The 22,946-nt window shown below is 44.9% G+C and overlaps 3 protein-coding genes across 3 annotated transcripts; 1 reads left to right on the top strand and 2 right to left on the bottom strand.

Moving 5' to 3' along the window:
• Positions 1-404: 404 nt before the first annotated feature.
• LOC308295206 (proliferating cell nuclear antigen) lies at positions 405-3,683 on the bottom strand. The gene is made up of 6 exons (XM_080738205.1): positions 3,273-3,683; positions 2,246-2,343; positions 2,036-2,103; positions 1,539-1,733; positions 1,312-1,435; positions 405-1,180 (listed from the first exon to the last, which is right to left on the bottom strand). Exons 1-6 carry the CDS (start codon positions 3,491-3,493, stop codon positions 1,104-1,106), a joined length of 783 nt encoding a protein of 260 aa, XP_080594331.1. The 5' UTR covers positions 3,494-3,683; the 3' UTR covers positions 405-1,103.
• A 1,527-nt stretch (positions 3,684-5,210) lies between these two features.
• Positions 5,211-11,757, bottom strand: LOC308296344 (putative aminopeptidase W07G4.4). Its single transcript, XM_080739601.1, has 16 exons — positions 11,655-11,757; positions 10,320-10,361; positions 10,120-10,210; positions 9,510-9,658; positions 9,280-9,388; positions 9,059-9,186; positions 8,776-8,875; positions 8,543-8,618; positions 8,158-8,243; positions 7,926-8,030; positions 7,322-7,397; positions 6,964-7,082; positions 6,774-6,857; positions 6,562-6,619; positions 6,224-6,405; positions 5,211-5,732 (listed from the first exon to the last, which is right to left on the bottom strand). Exons 1-16 carry the CDS (start codon positions 11,663-11,665, stop codon positions 5,604-5,606), a joined length of 1,545 nt encoding a protein of 514 aa, XP_080595727.1. The 5' UTR covers positions 11,666-11,757; the 3' UTR covers positions 5,211-5,603.
• A 206-nt stretch (positions 11,758-11,963) lies between these two features.
• Positions 11,964-22,861, top strand: fahd2a (fumarylacetoacetate hydrolase domain containing 2A). The gene is made up of 8 exons (XM_080738132.1): positions 11,964-12,062; positions 18,308-18,573; positions 18,989-19,205; positions 19,849-19,908; positions 20,021-20,183; positions 21,337-21,445; positions 21,626-21,713; positions 22,354-22,861. The coding sequence occupies exons 2-8, from the start codon at positions 18,308-18,310 to the stop codon at positions 22,414-22,416; spliced, it is 966 nt and encodes a 321-aa protein (XP_080594258.1). The 5' UTR covers positions 11,964-12,062; the 3' UTR covers positions 22,417-22,861.
• Positions 22,862-22,946: the final 85 nt, after the last annotated feature.

The raw sequence follows: 22,946 nt of genomic DNA, 5'->3' as shown, positions 1-22,946 counted from the left end.
TCTTGATACATTATACATTTCATGTTCACCATTTGATTCACTGAATAAGTCTTCTGGACTACATTACACAACACACCTTTGCTACCTCTGGAATTATAATTCTCAAGATTCAAATCCAGCATTTAAGAAAGAACTAATGCTTAGGGCTGTGCCATGGTCTAGAAAAACACATTACTCAATACTTTTTCCATTCGAGTACAAAATTCTCAATTTCCCATCAAGCATCTGAGCTATGGCTTGGCAGATAAGACTTCAGCTAGCTACTGGTAAAGCTAAAGCATGAGCACCACCTTGTGGTTATACATGGTAATACACGCTTCACTCTGCATTTACTTTAACCATAAAACCCACAATACACACTCTGAAACAATCCAAATCCTTTATTTGATCACTTTTTCAATGAATAGAAAACAAAGAACTGCAGTTGGCTGATGTGAGACCACATAAAGTATTTACAGATATATCTACAAGTAGGAATGGGCGATATGAAATTGAATTTTCCTGAACAGGGAGTGGAGGGGAAAACAGGAATGCGAGCGAACAAGTGCTTAAAACCTAATTTATACTTGGATCCATAAAGGTGTAGTGCACCAAATAGCTAATCTACAGTACAGTGAGCTTGTAGATTTGCCATTTTCAGTTTTGGACACCCAATCTACACCAAGCTTGTAGATCTTCCATTTTTAGTGTGGGACACCCATACGCAACCAAGTATAACTCGGGCTTAAAAGTTTTCCCCAGGGCTGTGCATTTAACAACCATGCCTTCTGAACAACACATCTGATAACAAAGATGTTTAACTTATCTGATAACAATGATGTTTAACACATCTGATAACAACGATGTTTGGGTTTGGAAAAAAAATAGGGTAAGCCTAAAATAAGTGCCTGTAATCCCCCACAACTAATGCCTGACTGTATTGTTCACAATGCTGATTGCATGACGTGGGTATACAACGACACAGCATGACTTCCATGCAACATCTGCTCATGTGACAAGGAACCAAAGCAAACAGATGTCAAGTGAACATGCTGAGCGTTCTTTGCTGAAATCCCACGGCCCTGGTCCTCCATCGTCCCCTTTTGCCGAGCTGTAAACCATATTTAAGAAGCCTCTTCGTCGATCTTGGGTGCCAGGTAATATTTGACGTGGCCCATGTCAGCGATCTTGTATTCCACCACTGTAAAGGGGGAGACAATGAGTAACAAATTAATTGAATGGTCAGAAAAAAATAATCGTGTCTTAATCCCAACACTGTATAAGGTGTCATAAAGCTACAGCACACAGTATGTGTTAAACAGACATGCTTACCTAGGGGGATATCTGCAGACATGCTGAGGATAACTGTCTTGGACAGAGGCGTTGCCTTTGTGAAGAAGTTCAAATAGTTCAGAGCAAAGATAAGCTGGACAGGTTCGTTCATCTCAATGGTCACCTAAAGACAGGACAAAGGAAAATTAAGTTCCATATCCGAATTCAGAAAAGCTGCAGTTCACTGATTAACCTTGCTGTGTGAATGCAAAGTTAGTGAGACTCACAGCCTCTTCCTCCTTGTCCACATTGCTGGTCTGGGACAGCTTAACGTTTCCAGTGCCCAGCTCTCCAGTGGCAGAGAACTTGACTCCGTCCTTGGCACAGGAGATCATGACGGCATCACCGATCTGCGAGAGGTCACGGCAGATACGGGCAAACTCTCCTGAGGGCATCTTCACCACACAGCTGTATTCCTGCTCCTAGAGGGGCAACACACAGAGGTACAGGGATTAAAGCAAAAACACATCTCATGACTGAAATGTGTGCTAGGCCATGCCCCAATCTGTGATTTGTGAACGGGCATAGAAAGGAGACTAGTGCTGCGTTTCATTGTTCATTAATCTATGTTCTTGCAGTTCTACATGTTTGAGAAACAGTGTTCTAAATGACTGAATCAGTCGCGGTGACTGAGAACTTTAATACAACAGGTAGATACAAATGTGTTGAATGAGAAAAGCCTGTCTGTCCATATGTGCTATATGAATAGAGATCAAATACTTACTGGAATTCCTAGCTGTTCAACATCCAGGTCCATCAATTTCATCTCATAATCAGAGACTTTCTCCTGGTCTGAAATAAAGTGAATGGCACTGTAAGTATCCAGAACATCGAGTCCAAACACTTAATTTCAGTTGACACTTCAAGTGTAGACAACATATTGTTGAGACAAAGCAATAATTATGTATTTTATGACTTGTCGTCCATGACTCACTGAGTGTCTCGAACACAAGGGCAAGTGTGTCTGCATTGTCTTCTGCTCGGAGGGTGATGATATCTTCATTCCCTGCACACTTCAAGATTTTGGACATACTGTATGGATGAAGAGGGGAAACATTAGGAATGAAGACTACATAATCTACTGTACAGCAATCACATGTAATAAACATATAACACAAATAAGCATATAGAAAAATCATAGCCTATAAAAAATATGGGCAAAGACAGACAGGTTTTTAACTTGGGGAAAAAAAGGTTCAGACATCAAAATATAATATAAGGTATGAAACCGAATCCATGAGAGCGTTAGTGTAGTACTAATAGCAAAAACACAACTACTGCCATGTCAATTAAAATCCACTGACAACATGGCGGAAATGAAAAGTTCCCGCAACAAAGCAACACTTCGCGCCATCGTCACAGCAATGAATTTGGCGCTGAAGTGACGTCACCCAGTAATGTTTTTGGCGCCCCGCGCGCGTATTCACTGCAAATATGACCATGGATTCAGCCAACAAATCCCACATTAGGCACAATAGGCAGATTTGACCCAAATCAACTATTTTACCCCCTCAACAACATGCAATGTCTTCTTTACTTTAACGCAGAGTCGGGGAAGTAAGATCTGTAATGTTTAACCAATGACCATCATGCATTGCGGTCATACATATGGATGAAAAAACTAAGAACAAGCCCGGGCAACTCAAGCAAGATGGAGTTCTCTTTGTAAGGTTCCGTTTCATATAAGCACAAAACCTGACTTTGAGCAGCCCTAATGTGATTGTTGGCTATAATATTCATACACAGTAGACTCAAAGTAACGTTTAATCCAAGCTTTTATCCGTTAGACAACTACTTAACCCAGGAACATAAAACGACAACTTGGCAGTCATGCCAGCATCTAACAAGTCAATTCTAGACTAGAGCCAGTACTGCGCTTAACAGTTCTACAAAGTTACTAGTGTTACTTTTCGGCGGCTGTCAAATCTTGTACGTTGTATGATTAACGTTTCACCCCCCACCTGCTGAGGTTGACACCCATGGCGAGGTTTCTGTCGCAGCGGTACGAGTCGAAGCCGTCGCTCCGGAGAGTCAGCTGCACCAGGGAGACGTGGGACGAGTCCATGCTCTGCAGGGAGATGCCGGACGAGCTGACATCCCAGCACGCCTCTGTGATCAGGTCTTTGAGAGCCTCCAGCACCTTCTTCAGGATGGAGCCCTGCACCAAGCGAGCCTCAAACATGGTCTACGGAGTTGTGTCGTTATGTCGAACGCGAAAGAAATGAAAAGTGGTCCGTTGATCCCCCGAAACAGAGGCCTCAAAGTTACAGCTGATCTAGATTAGCCGGCAAAGACAAGTTTCGTACAGAGAGAGACGTCTTTGTGTTGTAAAGTAAGCGAGAGAAGAGAGCTAAGACAGCCTGCGACCCGCTCCTCTGAAGAGACAAAACAAGATGACGCCGAGCGCGCGCCAACGTGAGCTTTTTAATGATTCTGCGTCATTCCGTCATTTCCGTGTCTAGTTTGGAGATGCCATAGCCTGGGCGGACGCGCGGTCACACTCCGATTGGATAAAGGGTTGGTAGGCAACTCGTGGAGCCAATGGGGAATTCATTGACGTTTTGAAGAAATTGCCATTGGCCAGCTACAACGAATCATAAAAGTAGGCCAGCCACCCGGCATGCTACGTATCCAATCACATTGCCACTGTACTTCCCGTCTATGAGATCTAAAAGCTAGAGTTCTAAAGCAAGCTGGTGTGTGTGTGTGTGTGTGTGTGTGTGTGTGTGTGTGTGTGTGTGTGTGTGTGTGTGTGTGTGTGTGTGTGTGTGTGTGTGTGTGTGTGATTTTACAAATTGTACAATGATTTGGTTCCATTTGTACACTGTCAGTTACAGACTTGTATGGGTCAATTTAGACCCCATATCATAAAGGAACCTTGACAGTCTCTAAAATCCACTTGAACCACTGCACTACAGTAGCTCAAGTAGTAACAGAGCAGTTACACTGTCATTTCAGACAATCATATGCATGTGTGTGATATACATAGGTCAGCGTTCTTCTGCTATACCACCAAAATGTGGAAAGCCTTACCGAAGGCCATAAAGGAGTGTGGTGTGTGGATCCCCAGCATCCTTTAAAATTGCCCTGAAAAACCACTTACAGGCAGCAGCCGTTCGCAACTGGTAAAAAAACAAACCTAACCCAGCCCTACTCTCCCCTGCCCCTTCTTTGTATATACTTACTGTTTGTTTAGACTTACTGTTTTCTTTTTTTTTGTTCTTTCATTTTATTTTCTTAACCTATCTACTGCATAGTACTGTGTTCTATTCGTCTGTTATTCAATGTTATATGAGATACTTAAATGGTTTCCTGTGAAAATAAGCTTAGTCTTTTCTAGGATCTCCTTTTAGTAGACCTTGTACCAGTGAACTGTACCGACATGAAACTGTACCTTTTCCTATGCAAACTTCTAATAAAGTCTTCAATCAATCAATGTTGTTTAACCTAAACCTGCAGGTTTCCATGATCATGTTAATTTCTCTGTAGTCTCTCGATTTCTGCATTGCAAGGGAAAAGAGCGACAGAACTTTTCCCTGACGATGGCTAGCCAGATTGATTTCTCTGTAGCTGGCTCAACATACCGTATTTACTTTGATTTGTGTATAACAGTGATACATTTCCTGATGATTAAATATTTCATTGCTATAATACAAACAGCAGTGAGCAGTTCTCTCACTGTATTAAGATAAAGGCATGTAATTAAGCTCAATATCTTTTTGTAACATCAATGCTTTGTGTATGCTGCTTCAACTAATGTATAAGGAAAATCTATTTCCACTAAACAGATGTTACCTGTAGAATAACCCCAACTGTACTGTATAATATAGATTTGACTGATGAAAATGAGCTTTTAATCATTTTCAAACTTTCGTCCAAGGTGTCATGAAAAACAACTGTTGTTTTGAAAATGTATTTTATTGATCAAAGAGGCATTTATTTTTTTTATCTGACTGGCACACAACATTAATCACACAACCAAGTCCTTGGTTTCACACGTAAAAACCCCTGAGTATATCAATACAGGCCACTCAAGTTAGAAACGGGAACACTGGACTTGTGTAGACTGGACGGATGCTGCTGAATCTTATCAAAATAACTCAATGTATAAACTACTTTCTCACAGAACAATGTTCCTCTGAGGTATTCTGGAATGTCGAGACAAAAAGGGAAAAAATGCATATTTGCATTCTGTGTGTTGAGCACGATGTCATTTCTGTTGGGACGGCTGTGTAATTTGTGTTGTGACTAAGCATACAAGAGAGACAATTTGAACAATAATGTCCAACTAGTTAAGACATGATGTAGTTGGTAGCCATGGCAAGGATGGGAGCGCCTGTGGGCACTCCGGGGAAAGGACCACTGGACCCGGCAATATCAACATGGGAGTATGGCAGAGGGTTGGCGGAGTCAACACCAAACTAAAATCAATCAAGAGATAAAAATAACATGGGTTAGGACAAGGGTCTTCAACAGGGGGTCCAGGACCCCTAGGGGGACCTCAGAGTTACTATAAGGGGTCCTACAAATCATAGAAACTTTTTTCTCCTTTTTTATATTAACCACTTGAACCCTTGGACGCTTGTCAAAAATAGCAGATCTACAAGCTCACGCCACATGAGGTGTTGTTTTTTTGCAAAGAGGTCTGGTGTAGAGGTGAAAAAGAGCAGACTAAGTACATAGTGAAAGGTCAGCTTTAAGTATTGACAGTTCAAGTGGTTAAATATCTGAAAACACAAATTGACATGAATCCAAAATACACAGATGATTGTGCTGTAAAGCAATGAAACTATATGGAATCTATGAAAAGGTTGGGTCCCTGCTTCATCTGGCCATTTTACTGGCCATCGTGTACCACTGTTATTGTAAATAAATAAAGATTTGAATTACAGTCTTAGAATAATCTGTGTACCTTGTCAAGCCCTGAGGCCATGATGAGGAAAGCTGCTGGGGTCTGGTGTCCTCGGGGAGTTCCAGAGGATGGCAGATTGTTGCTCTGGAGAATTTCCTCATACTCAGACTTCCCTTTGTGGAACTCGTAGTCCTCTCTCCTAATGCTGGACACTTCAAACACGTCCCCCAAAACTTCTCCAGCTACACACGATACACACAAAACAAGTCAGCGGATGAGATTCAAGTTGAGGTGTGATTCATACAAAAGGAAACTGGGCATTTCTGATAAGGTTCCTTCGGCACTTTGTGACGTGACATGACCTACATCTACAGTACTGTTTGTTGTCCCTTTTTTACCTTTCTGCCACTGCGCTGCGTTTCCAGAACGCTGGGCCGGGCCGTTATCCATGATAATCTACACAAAGACAGATTCAAAAGCTCAACAGCCTGTACACACTACATCTGAAATAATTGAATTCTTTACATTTGAATGCTCAGATGTTTGAACTGGTCAACAAAGGTTGACCAGTTCAAACATCCAGTTGTGTTTGCGTCTCAGCAGTACTCACAGAGTAGTTGGGTCCCATGGCCCGGATGGCATGGCCAGTCAGAGTAGCGATAGTAAACAGCTGGGGAGATATCTCATTCACGGCCTGCAGAGAAGAAATTAAAATATTGTGAAGAGAAGGAACACCACTGTATGAACAGGAAGGAGGACAACTGGAGATGGGTGAATCTACAGTAGAACTATGTTCCGACCTTTTCTTTCATCTCGCATAGAAGGTCCACCATCACCATGCGTCCCTCTGCATCAGTGTTGCCCACTCTCACTCTGCGACCAGCACGGGACACCACCAGCTCATCAGCCACGTAGCAGTCTGAGTATGCATAGATAGATACCTTTATTATCCCAAGGGGGAAAATTACGCTACATACACACATAGACACACACAAGTTAATGTCCTGAAGGAAGGAGCAACAAAACGTGTAGGCAACCAGAAATAGCCAATCTATAAGCTTACAACACATTGAACTGCGACACTAGAGTTTTTAGATCTGCAATTTTCAGTGGCACACAAACGAGTATAAATCAGGCTTAAGAGTGAACTAAACTAACCTGCACCCACGCTGTTCCTCACCATCGCCATGGAGCCCACCACTTTCAGATGAGGTGGCTTCAGCTTGGCCAGGATCTAATGAGAGAGAGAGAGAGAGAGAGAGAGAGAGAGAGAGAGAGAAAAGAGAGAGAGAGAGAGAGAGAGAGAGAGAGAGAGAGAGACACAATTAGTGTTGTACTAATAGGGGCGGCAGTGGCTCAAGGGTAGAGTTGCCGTCTCCCCCAGAGTTAGTGTCGAAGAGTCCTTGAGCAATACTCTGAACCCCTAGTTGCTCTCGGTGAGCAGGTTGGTGCCTTGAATGGTTTCCTCCGCCATCGGTGTGTGAATGGGTGAATGTAATGCACACTCTCTGTAGAGCGCCTTGGATAAACGCGCTACAAAAATGCACCATTTACCACACACTGGAATGAAGGCAGTTGTGAAGTTGAACCCTTACTACTGGTTGTTGTTGTTATAATACATTAAGGAGTTCTACACTCCAAAACAAGTCACATGTCAGCCAGAGTAGGTTTGAAGCCTGGGCTTGAATTTGACAACCAAAAAGGAGCAGTGGTAGTCCTACTCGATTTTCTTTCTTATCCAACTGAGAAGGGGCCCATTTACCTGGAAGAAACCAGCAACGGCAGCGGCTCCACACTTGTCCCTGTGCATCCCAGCCATGAAACCTCCAGCTTTGATGTCTGCTCCACCAGTGTCATAAGTGATACCCTGGAAACATGACAAAGAGATTGTGTGTCACCTATTCAGACATTACAGTCACCAATAAGTGTACACTTTATTAAAGAGGTACTGTACATATCAAACTTATTTTTGTTATTATAGAGGTCCCTCTCACCTTGCCTACCAGCATCAGAGTTTTTTGGATGGGTCCATCTCCACAATAGTCGAGCTTGATTACTCTGGCCTGGTGACGAGGTACAGCTGTATGGGAAATACACAACACAATTATCAGAGCCCTCTATTGGAGAGTCGCGCCACCTGCCTTCACTTCATGGGGCCAGGTCTAGCTACATACACATCTGTTGGCGAATAGTGACAAATCACGAACCGTGAAGTTTACAGAATGCATTGGAGTCTATGAGGGAAAAGTGACATTTCGAGTTACATGAACCACGTGACCGCTGATTGGCAGAACTGTCTAATACAAGGCTCTGGCAATTATGAACCCGACTTAGAATGTTAAGAGATATTTCCCTGCCAGTTTAACTTGATTCTCCTACCGTTGGCACAGCGGTTGACTGCAGCCAGACAGGGGTACTCCTTCTCCAGGAAATGTACATCTTTCAACACTTTCACCTAGAAAACAGAGGAATGGTCTCACTTAATTCCACTGGTAATTCTAACTAAGCAGTAACTTACTGTATCAGAACATGATACAGCATAAAACCAATGCTACTGAGCTACTTTACTGCCAGTGTCTATAGGCTGTATATAAATTAAAATGATTAAATACCGTCACACGGCTGTCCTTGAAGAGCTCCTGGACATACTCTGCCACACGGGGAGCAGCCATACGCTCAGGGTCAGAGCCACCAATGTCACGGTACACCAGTCTGAAGGAGGGCGGTGAATACAGGTACAGTATAAGTGAATGATCAACACAATGTCAAAGCTCCTTTGACATTCATTTTTTAAATGATTTCAAAAACTAAACTATTAGAATGTTTTTGGGTCGATCAATTGATACTGTATACAAGGAAAATAAAATCCTGGGTCAGATTTAGTGCTGTGCTCACCTCCCACTCTCCAGAGCATTGGCCAGTTCCACCAGTTCTCTCCCATGGGCCTCCTGTGTTACCCACAGGCCCAAAACGCACACCTTGTACGGGTTGGGCTTCATGTTGGCCTCCCTCACCTCCAGGGGCTTCAAGTAGGGGAGATAACAAGATGATTTATTCATTCATTTGTTTCATCACTTTTCATCTACTCACACTGTGACGACGACACGTCTTCTCACCATGTAGAGTGCGTGAAGAGCCCCAAGGGCTGCCACCAGGGTGCTCTTCTCGTAGTCGCCGTGAGGAGGACAGACCAGCAAGGGCCGCTGCATGCCTGCTTTCATGGCCCTAAGGGAAGACAAGAGAGGAGTGAGAAAGCACGGAACAAAGATGTAGTGGGGGTGGATGAGGTGGGGCTTATGGATTCTCAGTACAAATGTCCATCACTTTTCAAGGTGCTGAAACTGACCGCTTGATGGCACTGACGGCGGCATCACTGAAACGCCTGACATCATCGTAGTCACGGTTCACTGGGCCGGTGGAGGCAAACACCAGCCGATTACCAGGGGCACCAGGTACCTTCAACAGCACCACCTCCTCCCCAAGACCACTGTCCACCTAGAGAGATAGGCAGAGGGAGAGAGAGAATAGAGAGATAGGCAGGGAGAGAGAGAAAACAGCACCAAGACATTGAAACATTATAGTGTGTGTTAGGGTTGGGTATTAAGACTTCAAATGAATGAACGATTATTTCAAACATTTGCCTCAATTACGATAAAAAAATGCTAAAGAATATGTAGTAAGTGATTAAAAAAACGAAACTTTTAGAATGTTTATGGGTCGATCTGTTAATACTATATTACAAGGAAAATAAAATGCAAATACAAATCTTGCTCCTCGATTATCCTGTTAGAAGTCGGTTATGGGTTCTGAATATCGGTTTCAATATATTCTCAGCTAATTGCCCAGACCTAGTTTGTGTGTCGAAGAGAGAGAAACTTGACTTATTCCTGTAGGCTCCTAGATTGAGCATAGGGCTGCAATCAGAGAGAAAGAAAGACAGACAGAGATCAACTTACAGAGTTGTAGTCCTGCAGTGGTGCTTTCAGGTATTCCAGCTGTGGGGGCAGCGTGTCATAGCTCTGGGCCACCAAGACAATGCCATCGAAACTAAAGAGAAGAGGAAAAGCGCTGTCTGTTAAGAACAAGGCAGAGAAAAAACTGAAGTGAAAATGCTTTGTGTACAAAAAAAAAACAAAAAAAAAAACGTAGTACTCACTTCTGGTCTTTACAGTCAGTGGTGAACTCAATGGGTTGGATTCTGAATAAAGTAATGTACAGACAGAGTAATCATTCTCACATCATCATAACAATCAATCATTTATCCCAAGTATCATTTGGGTAATATTCACAACATTCTCAGAGAGTTTGATTTGTAAAAGGAAAAATAATAGTTGTTTGAATATACATTATATAAATCAAAATATATGTCTGTTTACAAACATTACCTGATGGTTGATAGATGAAATCTCTTTCATACAATTAGCCTGTGCAACGGTTTATCCAGAGATAACACACTGGGGCAAAGTCTGGGGCCTTTGAGATGTCTGGGACCTTTGAGATGTTTACTTTTAACTATAGGAGTTCACCAAGTTTTTCCTCTTTCTTGATGCAAGAGGATCAGACTTGGCTTTTATACAGAGGGGTTGGCTACAATTTGTTCTTAAAAAAAGGGTATGAATATCATTCCAACTCCACCCATATTCACACTGTAGGCCTACTCAAACATAACAATATGCAAAGTAAACATATTCTCTTGACATATTAGGGTGTTCACGTTATCCCACCAAAGCAAGACAACATTATTATAATTTGGATACTTATTTCACCCTCATGCTTACTGTACAGCACACCACCTTCAGGCGTTTGGGCGTGTTGCCATGGTACATAGAGGTTTTGGCTGGGACAATATTTTATTTTAATTGGATTGTTCGGCGAATCCACTCCGTCATCACTTTTCTTCCATGAGAGGTCGCATTGTGCAATATTAGAAACCCCAGAAATGAACGAAACCAGAACTGAAACAATGGCTAAAAACTCCAAGATGTTTTGGAATAACGGGCATCATCACCCACTGTCTTCTTCATTCCCAATTATCCAATAATAGCAAAAGTATTAACAATAACATGATCAAACTAACCATTGTATTAATAACGTGTTATTCATTCGAACTTCGAATTGATAGCCCGTGCTGAGGACAAATGTACAACGATCATGCAAGGAACGGGATGTCCAGACTGTCCAGTCCAGACAGCAGATTATTTTTTTCTTCCCACATCGTGTTTGATTGCATAACGGTTTAAAAGCCATTTCACCACGTGATATATAGGTGCACATAAATGAACGTCTTCATAAATCAAATAAAAACACAACAAAGTGTTAAGCATGGATTCATGAGATATCCATCTGCGCTCTATTAGACCAAATGTAATTTTGGCAAGTCTTCAGAGCGATTGGTCGTCATTCATTCGTGCACACACTGCGACATGCAGATCAGAAAATACCTAATGATCGTAATTTTGACAGGACGACGAATTAAATGCATGAAGATTACCTGGTGCACATTGCTGTCCTCCTCTTCCGACGTCTTCAGAGAGAAAGAAACAGCTGACAACCGGTTCCACTAACACTCCTCCGGTTGTTCACATGACTTGAGCTCGTTGTTCACGCCATGGTGTTGGGAATTGTAGTTCATCAAAACTGCTTTGGAAAACCGAGCAAGTACAATCCCGGGAATTCATTTGTACAAAACGGCTTATTTACAAAATGCGGCATACGTGGATAGAAGCCAGACGTAGAAGTTAGCCTTGGTTGCTTCTTTGATAACTTTGAAGCCAACCCGAATGCAACCATGAACTACAAACCCAAACCCCGGAAGCAAGTGAATGGTACTAAAGGCGAGTTAAGAGTTACGTCCAAAGGGCATGGATAAGAACACTTCTCACATGATTCTTGATAGCAGGTTAGTGTTTTCATATTTTTCACTATACAAAATCGCACAAATTACAAATATTTGTCATAAAACAGCTATACACGCCAGCTGCAGGTAGATGCAGACACACAGTAGTCATGCAGAACGTCATTCACACTTTTTTTGTTTTTACCTTTCAGGTTTCTTATATCGTGACCATGACTCATAATCATAAATCATAAGCAAGTAGGTTAGTTTCAGCAACTGATAAATCATAAGCAAGTAGGTTAGTTTCAGCTACTGATAATTGCACAATAGGTCAATGTCCGATAGATAACATAATGTGTTCTCACATCATTTAGTCATTCATATCCCTTTCAATAGATTGTGGGGTACCTATGTTCCCCAATCCCCAGGTTCTATGTTCCCCATTTACCCTCCCAAAAAAGGTTCTATGTTCCCAGCTTACCCAAAAAAAGGTCCTCTGTTCCCCAGGTTCTATGTTCCCCACTTACACCCACAAAAAAAGGTTTTATGTTCCCTGCTTAACTTCAAAAAAGGTTCTGTTCCCCACTCATCCAGAAATGCAGTAAACATTCATTTCTAATTATTAATAACTCAAAATACCCAATAATGGGGAGAAATTACGAATACTAGTGGGACAGGGGACAATAGGGACATCTGGACACCATAATTGTGTTATGACTGGGCATCTGGACGAGTGGGCACCTGGACATCTGGGCAATAGGGACATTTGGGCACATAGACGATTGGGCACTTAGGGGTGGAGATACTGGGCACCTAGCCGCAAATTGCAACACTAGATTTTTTTATACTCGGATGAATCTAGGGTTGCAATACCTCCCATAGGGATCCAATGCATGAAAACAGTTTTTTGCTATCTGATTGTATTAAACGACTTCAAACTCACCAATATTGTGGCTCTATGGAAAGCTTGGAATTTACTCTTGCTATCTGCAAAGTGTTTGTTTCTGAAAATTCCACCGTGGAATTGTTATGATTTATTTTCTGTCAATAAAATCCGAGCAGCCATGTTTTCTTTCTAAGTCTTGAACTTAGGAAGCGCTCGTCTTCTATAACACCACGTCCCGCTGTCTCCTGCATTAGGCTATGTGACAGAACCAGCTGGTACACAGGACTGCTGAGTGACTTCCCACGAGCGCTTCCAAACTCCAGCACTTAGAAAAAATAATCACCCAAACTGAATTTCTTGACAGAAAATAAAATCATAACAATTCCACGGTGGATTTTTCAGAAACAAACACTTTGCAGATAGCAAGAGTAAATTCCAAGCTTTCCATAGAGCCACAATATTGGTGAGTTTGAAGTCGTTTAATACAATCAGATAGCAAAAAACTGTTTTCATGCATTGGATCCCTATGGGAGGTATTGCAACCCTAGATTCATCCGAGTATAAAAAAATCTAGTGTTGCAATTTGCGGCTACTGGGCACCTGTGCAACTGGGCACCTAAATTAGGATTGCCCACATGTTGTGCCCAGATGTCCCACAATGTCCTGTTCACTAGTAAGAGACCACACCTCTGCTCAAGTTTACAGACTTTATTGAACAATAATTATGAATGAATGGAATGAATGATAAGGATGAGGAATGAATGATGGAATAATGATAATGATGAGGAATGAATGATATGAATGAATGATGGAATGAATGATGATGAGGAATGAATGATTTGAATGAATGATGGAATGAATGACAAGGATGAGGAACCCAGGTAGGGCGAGACTCAGGGTGGGGGCGTAGTCTCTGGAGAAGACGGCCATCGATGCTCACTCGGGGAGCGGTCGTCTCTGCTCCGACATTGCCCCCAAAAGAGCTTGCTGGAATAAGGACGAACGCCAGAAGAAGGAATGAACTTAACGTTCGGGCAATGTGGGCAATTGGGCATAGAATGGATTGGCCTTTAACATTCGACCTAGGTGGAGATTGTTGTGGACATCTTTGATAATGATTCTAATTAGGAATGGTAGGACAGCGGGGACCAACGGCCGTGAATGCGAATTACGTGATCTGAGGGACTTGTGTGAACGAGGTAGAAGAGGAACACCAGCGTAGAAAGAGTGGCAGGAGTAGGGGCGAGGAGGAATGCTGGAGGGTTAGGATTTGGCGGAGGTAATGGTGGAACCAGAAATTGACTTCGGGATGTGGCGGAGGATGCATTCGAATGGACTGAGGGGCGAGTAGGTCTGAGAAGGTGAATGGTGGATTAATGCCCCCGTTGAACGGTGAGTGAAGGAATTCGTGGGAGTGGAACGTGTTGGACAGACTTGGGGTGATGAGTTGTAACAGGTAGAGTGAGACGTGAACTCTGAACAACGTGGGAAGCCTAAAACAGTAGGTATGTGCTTTCGAGGGGGCGAGAGATGATCCGTTGATCAGCTTGAGTTATGACTGCTGGGGATGAGAATTAGGTGGGTAACGAACAAGGGACAGGCTGTTCGGAGTTTTGACTGTTGAGTGACGGAGGTTAGAACTGAATGTCGGTGGAGATGGAATGACTTTTGATAAAAGGGTGTTGGCCTAGTGAATTAGGATGCTTCTTGCGACCATTCGAGGCCCCAAAAAAGCGCTGCGAAGACTATAGGGTAAATCTCACGGAGTGAGGTTGATGGACAGAGTCTTGAACTCGGGGGTTAGGCAGAGGCGAACAGGTTGTCCTGATGGCATTTCCGAGCTGCGCAAATGGAGCTGCGTCGGTGTAAAGCTGGATGTCGATGTGGAGAGTATGGAATCGTCATGGAAGGTGGTGCTGTAATTGTTTGTAGGGGAGGTAGTACCAGAGGCAGTAGAAGATACAGAGTATTCTCTTTTCGAAGGGGAGGTGCAGACCAGACAAGGGAGGGAGAATCGTCACAGCATCGATCCGAGGTGAGGGAGGGTGGAAGTGGGCGAGGAGCGATGGGAACCTGCTAGAGTGCTTGTGAGGGAGTGTGTTTGCTGTTTGCAGCATGATATGGGAGTGACTGACCCAGGTGGGACGAGGACTTCTCAGAGGATGATTGGAAGTGTTCCATGAAGGTGGATGGCTAGAGGGTGCCAGCATAGCCTGGGCAGGATGGCAGGACGACAGAGTGAAGACCTGTGCCAGATCGGGCAATTTGTATGTTCTGGATGCGGACTGCAAGGGGGGATTGGTGGGTGGCCGCTGTGGGCGGGGCGTGCCCTGAGTGGAAAGCTCAATCTGAGGGGGCAGAGGTGCAGCCCGAGTGGAGGGCGCGGAAGGAGGTGACGAACGGGGTGAGTGGGAGGAATCAGAGGCCTTTGGGAGGGAGGAGGCGGGGATGATGTGCTGGCTGGGTGTGTTAGTGGGGGAAGGGAATGGGGCGCTGGGCGGTGCTGGGACGATGTAGCAGGCGCACGGAGCCGATGCGAGGGAGGAGAGAGAGCGAGGCCCTGGGATGCCAGGGATGGAGGGAGGGGGAGTGCGCGCTGTGCCGGTCAGAGGGAGGAGAAGGCGTGCTGTGCCGGTCAGAGGGAGGAGGAGGCGTGCTGTGCCGGTCAGAGGGAGGAGAAGGCGTGCTGTGCCGGTCAGAGGGAGGAGAAGGCGTGCTGTGCCGGTCAGAGGGAGGAGGAGGCGCGCTGTGCCGGTCAGAGGGAGGAGGAGGCGTGCTGTGCCGGTCAGAGGGAGGAGGAGGCGTGCTGTGCCGGTCAGAGGGAGGAGGAGGCACGCTGTGCTGGTCAGAGGGAGGAGGAAGCACGCTGTGCTGGTCAGAGGGAGGAGGAGGCACGCTGTGCTGGTCAGAGGGAGGAGGAAGCACGCTGTGCTGGTCAGAGGGAGGAGGAGGCACGCTGTGCTGGTCAGAGGGAGGAGGAGGCACGCTGTGCTGGTCGGTGGGAGGAGGAGGCACGCTGTGCTGGTCGGTGGGAGGAGGAGGCACGCTGTGCTGGTCGGTGGGAGGAGGAGGCACGCTGTGCTGGTTGGAGGCGGCACACTGAGCTGGTCGGAGGAGTCACGCTGTGCCGGTCGGAGGGAGGAGGAGGTATTCATCGTGGGCTGATTTGAGGGAGCCTGGAGGTGGTGGGTATGGGTGGGCATGCGGGGGACCGGGAGGCAACGGGTCCAGATAGATTGGGAATGTGTTGTCGGATGCTTGGAGTGACGGGCCTAGGTGAATATGGGTCGTAAGCTGCTCGAGGATAACTTGGGGGTGAAAGGTCCCGTTGAGCATGCATATGGCATGTGATATTGACTGCTTGGAGGATGAACTGAGGTGATGGGTCTGACTGAGTGTGCGGCGCTCCGTTTGAAGGATGACTGGGGATGAACGTGAAGCGAGAGCAGCTTGAGTCTAGGTGAGCTTCGGAGGTGCAGCATGGGCTGCTTGGAGCTTGCAGGTGACTGGTTCAGGTTGGCCTACAGTCTCAGATACTTGGAGGAGCTTGGAAGTGGCGGGTCCAGGTGGGCGTTGTCGTAGTTTTGAGGTTATCATGATTGATTATGTGTGACGTAATAGAGTAGATCGAGTATTCATTGATTATATTAATATCTAGGTCTGTATGATGATACTAATACTTGATAGGAGTAGAGAGGCCTATGTATTTATACTGTGGTGATTGCACCAGGGATTGGCTGTGGTGAGTGGAGGCAGCTGTAGTGAATACAGGTGATTGAGAATGGGGAGTGGCTAGTGAGTGAAGGCTGTGTGGTAGATTGAGTGAGACGGGTCTGTCTGCAGACCACAGATTAGGGGGTGGATTGTGGGGGGGATGCTATTGGATAGTATGAGAATGAATCAATCCGCCCCCTGGAATCTCAATCCACCCCCTATGACGTTGCACGGACGAGTCCAGCTGGACTTAGAAGAAAAAACGACAGGCCGTTTTTTAAAAAGTGGTCCCCAGGCCGGTTTTTGGGGCCTGGGGCCGGCCCTGGGGGTCCGCGGGGGTCCCTGGTGGTGGTCCCCGGGCGGCGGTGCTCGGAGGCCCGCCAGGGACCTCCGGGGACCCCCGCTGGTGGTCCCCGGTGGTCCCTGGAGGTCGCCAGGCCCGGTTTTCGGGGCCTGGCGTCGGCCCTGGGGGTCCGCGGGGGTCCGCGATGGCACCATCGTGTGCGGGGCGGCGAGCCGGTTCCAACGGTACCAGGCTCGAGTGCGAGACCCAAAGGGCGGTAGAATAGGAGCCTAAAGCGTTTGGCGAGCTTGGGTATCCGCTATGGATTTTTTTTTTTTTCGGGCTCCAGGGGGTCCGTGGGTGGTCCCTCGGCCGAGGCCGAGGCCCCCAGGTCGGCCTCGAGCAGTGAGGGGCCGGCCCCTGGGCCCTGGAGCTCCGAGCTCCAGGCTCCCAGGCTCTCTCCCCCCTTCCTTCCTTTGTAAAACTCTCCTGAGCAAAGTGGGAACTTCCTCCATCACGGAGGTATAGAGGCCGGCTCTGGGTGGAAAGTGGCCGAGGAGGGAGCCCCGAGTCGGGCTAGAGGGTGTGGAGAGTCGGCCCTGGTGCTCTGGAGGTACCAGAGCCTGGGCAAATCTCCCCTGCCCCTGTCCTTTGAAAAATCCTCCCGCACAAAGTGAGCACACCCTCCATCACGGAGGTGAAGAGGGTGGTGCTGGGTGGAAAGTGGCCCAGATGGGTGTCTTAACTCGGGTTTGGGGTGGGGAGGGTGGTCCCTGGTTCTCTTGGGGGTCCGGGGACCCCCTGGGCTCATTTCCGCCCCGTCCGTGCAACGTCATAGGGGGTGGATTGAGATTCCAGGGGGCGGATTGATTCATTCTCATACTATCCAATAGCATCCCCCCCACAATCCGCCCCCTAACTCATACTATCCAATAGCATCCCCCTCACAATCCGCCCCCTAATCTTTGGTCTGCAGACAGACCCACTTGGATTGAGTGGCTGAGATGAGCAGAGGGTGGCCTCCATTCCTGAACTCAAGTTGTTAACAACTTACATCATTTGAGTTGGGAACATATAGTATGGGGGGACATACAGTAGATCCTTATTTTGGTTGAGGGGAACATAGAACCTTTTTGTGGGGAGGGTGGGTGGGGAACATAGAACCTGGGGAACATAGAACCTTTTTGGGGGGGAAGTGGGGAACATAGAACCTGGGGAACATAGGGTGGACCCCATTGTGGGACGTTAACTGAACTGACCCAGCTGTGCCAAAATGTGTTGCATACCGTTTTCTATCGAAACTCCAGAGAGAATATGCATAGGAATATGCAATTTGTCTTATTTTTTTGTGTCTGTATACAGTCTGAGTTTGCAACGTTCACCCCTTCCTTTCTCACAGTAGTTTGACCCATCTGTTCTCAACAGATGATCTTTCCTCCTCGCTCCTTGTTGATCTTGAGGAGTTTCTCAAATAAGTTACCAGCAGTAAACCCAGGAAGACGTGGATTGTGCAGTGCAGCAATGCGGTTGGTGCAGTTTCATCATCACGGCGATGAAGGGGGGATAAGAGTGGGAATTGAACAAGGTGAGGGTCTCGGAGTAGTGGACTTGAAGGCTTTTGACCCATCCATGCCCTCGACCATGAGACAGCTGCTGGAGATGGGTGACAAAGGGCTGGAGTGTGCACACAGGTACAGTATTTATTGTCAGAATGGTACTGTCACATCAGCCTTCCATTGAGGCAGAGTAAGCCTATACGTTAAAACATATGTAAGGATTTAGAAGGAGCTTTTAAAATTGCCCTCAGGTCTAAATAAATATACTAAGAAGTACGAGTATTACCGGTATAGTTTCACAAAACGTTGCAATGCATTGCATTGTGAGCTTGTAGACTGGCTATTTCAGCTATTTTTGAACATCTTTTAAAGAATTAAAAACATTTGAAAACATTCAAAATGTTTCGAACTTGTTCTCTACATAGGGACGTGAGGGTTAATGTCGTTGAATGAACCCCATTCTCACTTCCACCATAGATCTCCATGCTATGTGTGGACAGCACCAACTAACATATTCCTACGTTCTCCTCTGCATCTGCCCTCCTCGCAGGGCCCTGTCTTCTGGTCAGTGTGTGGTAGCACGGTCAGACATCAAGCTGCTGTCTCCTGTCCTGGCCCCAGAGAAGGTCATATGTGTGGGTATGAACTACCGCGACCACTGCTTGGAACAGAACGCCCCCATCCCCAAAGAGCCAATCATCTTCAGCAAGTTCCCCAGTGCCATCACCGGACCGTTCAGTGATATCGCTCTACCATCAGAGAGCCAGGTGAGGCACAGACATGAAACTAATTAACACTGTCAAATCCTGAGTGTTACTGACAGACAGTGTACACATGGAACCAAATGAACCCGTAATGGTCCATTTGGTTCCATTTGTAGACCCTCAGTCAGATTAATGTTGCGTTCACAGCTGAGACAAAAACTACTAAACGACTAAGCATGGCCAGTCAATGTAAATAGCACAGGGAACTGGTTACCAACCAGAATTACATTTTCTTCCTTTTTTAAATGATGAAAAACATGACTGACACTTTACTCAGTTACTCAGCCTGAGTTCATCGTGACAGGCCGTACCTGCTGACATTACACATTAGGCAGTGAAAAAGGGTGATTTTCTGGTGTATCAGCAAATGTTAGAAAGGGGAAGGTTGGGGTGACCGATAGTGGAGTGGTTGGGGCATGTACCAGGCTTTTATGCCTGAGTGAGTCCCCGGTTTCACTCCCAACTCTGACTATTTGCTACATGTCACTTCACTTCTCTCTCACCTTGTTTTCTGTCTCTTTCTGATACTATTACAAAAACAGAACAAAAGTAAGCTGAAGTTCTCAGACCAAGTGGACAGACATTTTGTTGTATAATACTTCTAACTCGGAAACTGTTTGACAAACTATGTGCTGTCTGATTGAAGGAGGTGGACTGGGAGGTGGAGCTAGCTTTTGTGATTGGAAAAAGGGGGAAACACATCAAGGTGAAGCATTACACATCCGCTACAGAAATATAGAAAGTAAAATATGACATACAGGATATTTGAAACCCATAGATTCTGACACATTGCCATCTGCCCTGCTCTTGTTATTCAGGAGGAAGATGCTCTATCATACGTGGCAGGGTTCACTGTAGCCAATGATGTCAGTGCACGTGATTGGCAAATGAAGCGCAATGGGAAGCAGTGGTTGCTGGGGAAAACGTTTGATAGCTTCTGTCCACTCGGCCCTGCCTTAGTGACCACCGATTCTGTGAAAGGTGAGAGGGACAGCAAATGACACAACAGTGGAGAAAATGTAAAGTTACTGTTGCTATAAAGGAATTATTAGTTTAATAATATTATACCCTTTCATCACTGTTGGGAAGAAATCTTGTATTTCCAAAACTATTACGTCATGAAATGGAAAAACCACCTGTGTCCCAATGAATCCAATATAGCATTTAACCATGATACTACTAACTTCAAGTAGTCACAGAATATTTTCCTATTTTTTCGATCGATTCCCGGATCGATCACGGACACGCCCACGCTTTCTCTACTTCCATGGAAAAAAAGAGACACAGAAGCAGAGAAATAGACGATTCTGTCAAAAAGATAAACAGGAAGCGGATAGAGCGGCGTGAATTCATGGGAGAGTATTTTTTGCAGGTCTTTCAGTCCGAGTGTATCAAAAAAGCAACTGGGTTAAGGCAGCGGAAGCTTGTTTGGCTGCGCGGAGGTGACGAATGTCAGGGGACAGTAAAACTAACGCTGGTGAATGCTAACCTGGTGAAATGCTAACCTGCCGACGCTGGTGAATGCTAACCTGGTTAATGTTAATGGTCGGACCAAGGGTGCTTAACCCAGTTGCCTTTGTGATACACTTGGACTGAAAGACCTGCAAAAAACATGTGAATTCATTTCACTGGTTCAGTTTCCGCTGTGATTCCACCTTTTTTACAACAGATGGAGCTGATCGCCAACTTGTTAATGTGGAAATTGCACAAAAAAAAAGTCCAGTGGCATCCCTGGCGGTCTGGACCTTGGTAAAAAAAGATGTCCAGTGACGTCATGGCAATGAATGAGTACTTGTTAAATATCTATAAAACCCACTGACATACTTTAAGGACTGCTATGAAAATCAAATAAGCCTTTGCCTTAATTGTGTTTCTATCCTTTTGATATTACTGGGCCAATGTATGAATTTATTTTACAGGTTTACATTATCATTGAAGATGTCAAAACTAAACATGTAGATCGTCTATTTATAGCCGTTTTCTTTTTGTGTGACACTGTCAAATGATTAAGTATAGTTTAAGGTGTTAATTCATGATAGGTTTCTGCCAGACAGCAACACTTCTCTGGAGATGGGCACAGCCAATTTATAGTATCCATTTAGCACCTTATTGGAACAAATGACTGTGCTTCCAGATCCCCACAACTTGGGCATTCGCTGTTTAGTTAATGGAGACACGGTCCAAAACAGCAGCACTGATCAGATGATCTTCAAGACAGAGGAACTGGTTGCGTGGGTCTCAAAGTAAGTCAAGTTGGTATTCAATCAATGCTCACCATATCTATACATTTAGATTTAACTTTGTTACAGAGCATAGCTGTGACTGAGGATTTTGCCACTTAAACCTGTTTGTCACCTAGATTTGTGACCATAACTCTGTCTCTTATGTTGGATTCATGATCTTAACTCTGTATCCCCTGATAGATTTGTGACCTTAACTCCGGGTGATGTTTTCCTGACGGGCACCCCTCCAGGTGTGGGTGTGTTCAGAAAGCCTCCCGTCTTTCTCAAGGTGAGGATCATCAGACCCTTGGTTTTATTACTCGATGCATTGATCAGACATTTTACAGCCCGTTCATCATCATGATGAACATGAGATGAGACTTAACCGGGAACACATACACCTTCATAATGTGCTTCCGGTTCAAAGACAATCAGCTATGGGGAAATGAACTGGAATAGGAAACAGATCCCGTACTGGTACTACAGTTATGCACAAAGCCTATAACCTTGCCAATGCAAAGTACCAAAACTTGAACACACTGATTGTTGCGACACAATATCCCTTGCAATGCCGGGCAAGCTGGCTGTGTTTATGGCAATAAGTTGCTACGGCACTATAATAAAGTTGTGTGGTAGTACTTTGTACTCATTGAATCGAGTACAAAGAACCACCATGTAAACAAGCCATAGTCCTTTCTTGGGTTTAAATCCTATTGGTAGACCTTGTATCCAAATTGTACTATTATCATGTCGCTAATAAAGTATTCGATCATCAGTAAATTACAAAAATGATTGTAAAGCTCATGACAACATGCATTATCTGAACCCAAACAGACAGCTTGAAATAGCATAATGCATTTACCCAGTAGTCAAAAACATAACTTTGCAGTGAGTATATTATTTGATGAATCATTTCACCCTTGTTTCAGAGAGGCGACGTGGTGGAGTGTCAAATAGACCAGCTTGGATCTATAATGAACAAAGTGGTCTAACTGGTGACAAGCTGGACCCTGCTTCCTTCCATCAAGCTACAACGAAGATCACTCTAGCCAAATTAATTACTTTACTGGTTCATAGGTTTACTGATAGCCTTTAAAAAAAAGAAAAAGGCCATCACAGACATTTAATCATGTCAGTGACAATCTATTGCAGATGTTATACAGGTTTCTGTTTTGGAATGGCTTGCTTTTATGTGTGTGTGCTGGGATATAAGCTTAAAGAATTGAAGTATTTGTAATATTGTATGAACCAATTAGATGAGTCATCAGGGCTTTCATGAACCACCTCCATTCATTTGGCCATCACATCTGCTGTCTATCTCTTTAAAATCTCCACCTACACTGGCCAGCCACCCATGACTGTTGATTGAAAATTTGATAAACTTTGCAACTGTATGGATTTTTGCCTTTTATATAAAAGATTAGATTGTCACATGTGTATAGATGTATGAATGTTTTTTTCAAATTGTACAAAGTTAAACTTTTCCTACATTATTCTTTATTGTTTACTATACAATGAGTAA

Source organism: Nannobrachium achirus (assembly GCF_963921795.1).
Source record: "Nannobrachium achirus genome assembly, chromosome: 12".
Taxonomy (NCBI): domain Eukaryota; kingdom Metazoa; phylum Chordata; class Actinopteri; order Myctophiformes; family Myctophidae; genus Nannobrachium; species Nannobrachium achirus.
Note: the sequence above shows the minus strand (reverse complement) of the source record. Positions and strands in the feature narration are given on the sequence as shown.

Excerpts from the sequence above, each read along its gene's own strand:
- LOC308295206 (XM_080738205.1), bottom strand. The coding sequence starts at position 3,493 with ATGTTTGAGGCTCGCTTGGTGCAGGGCTCCATCCTGAAGAAGGTGCTG. Across the intron at positions 1,734-2,035 it reads TTGAACAGCTAGGAATTCCA|GAGCAGGAATACAGCTGTGT; the intron begins GTAAGTATTTGA and ends TTGCCCCTCTAG. Across the intron at positions 1,181-1,311 it reads GTCTGCAGATATCCCCCTAG|TGGTGGAATACAAGATCGCT; the intron begins GTAAGCATGTCT and ends CCCCCTTTACAG.
- LOC308296344 (XM_080739601.1), bottom strand. Across the intron at positions 10,211-10,319 it reads ACTGACTGTAAAGACCAGAA|TTTCGATGGCATTGTCTTGG; the intron begins GTGAGTACTACG and ends TCTTCTCTTTAG. Across the intron at positions 8,244-8,542 it reads AGTCAACCGCTGTGCCAACG|CTGTACCTCGTCACCAGGCC; the intron begins GTAGGAGAATCA and ends TTTCCCATACAG.
- fahd2a (XM_080738132.1), top strand. The coding sequence starts at position 18,308 with ATGATCTTTCCTCCTCGCTCCTTGTTGATCTTGAGGAGTTTCTCAAAT. Across the intron at positions 20,184-21,336 it reads GACCACCGATTCTGTGAAAG|ATCCCCACAACTTGGGCATT; the intron begins GTGAGAGGGACA and ends CTGTGCTTCCAG. Across the intron at positions 21,714-22,353 it reads AGCCTCCCGTCTTTCTCAAG|AGAGGCGACGTGGTGGAGTG; the intron begins GTGAGGATCATC and ends CCCTTGTTTCAG.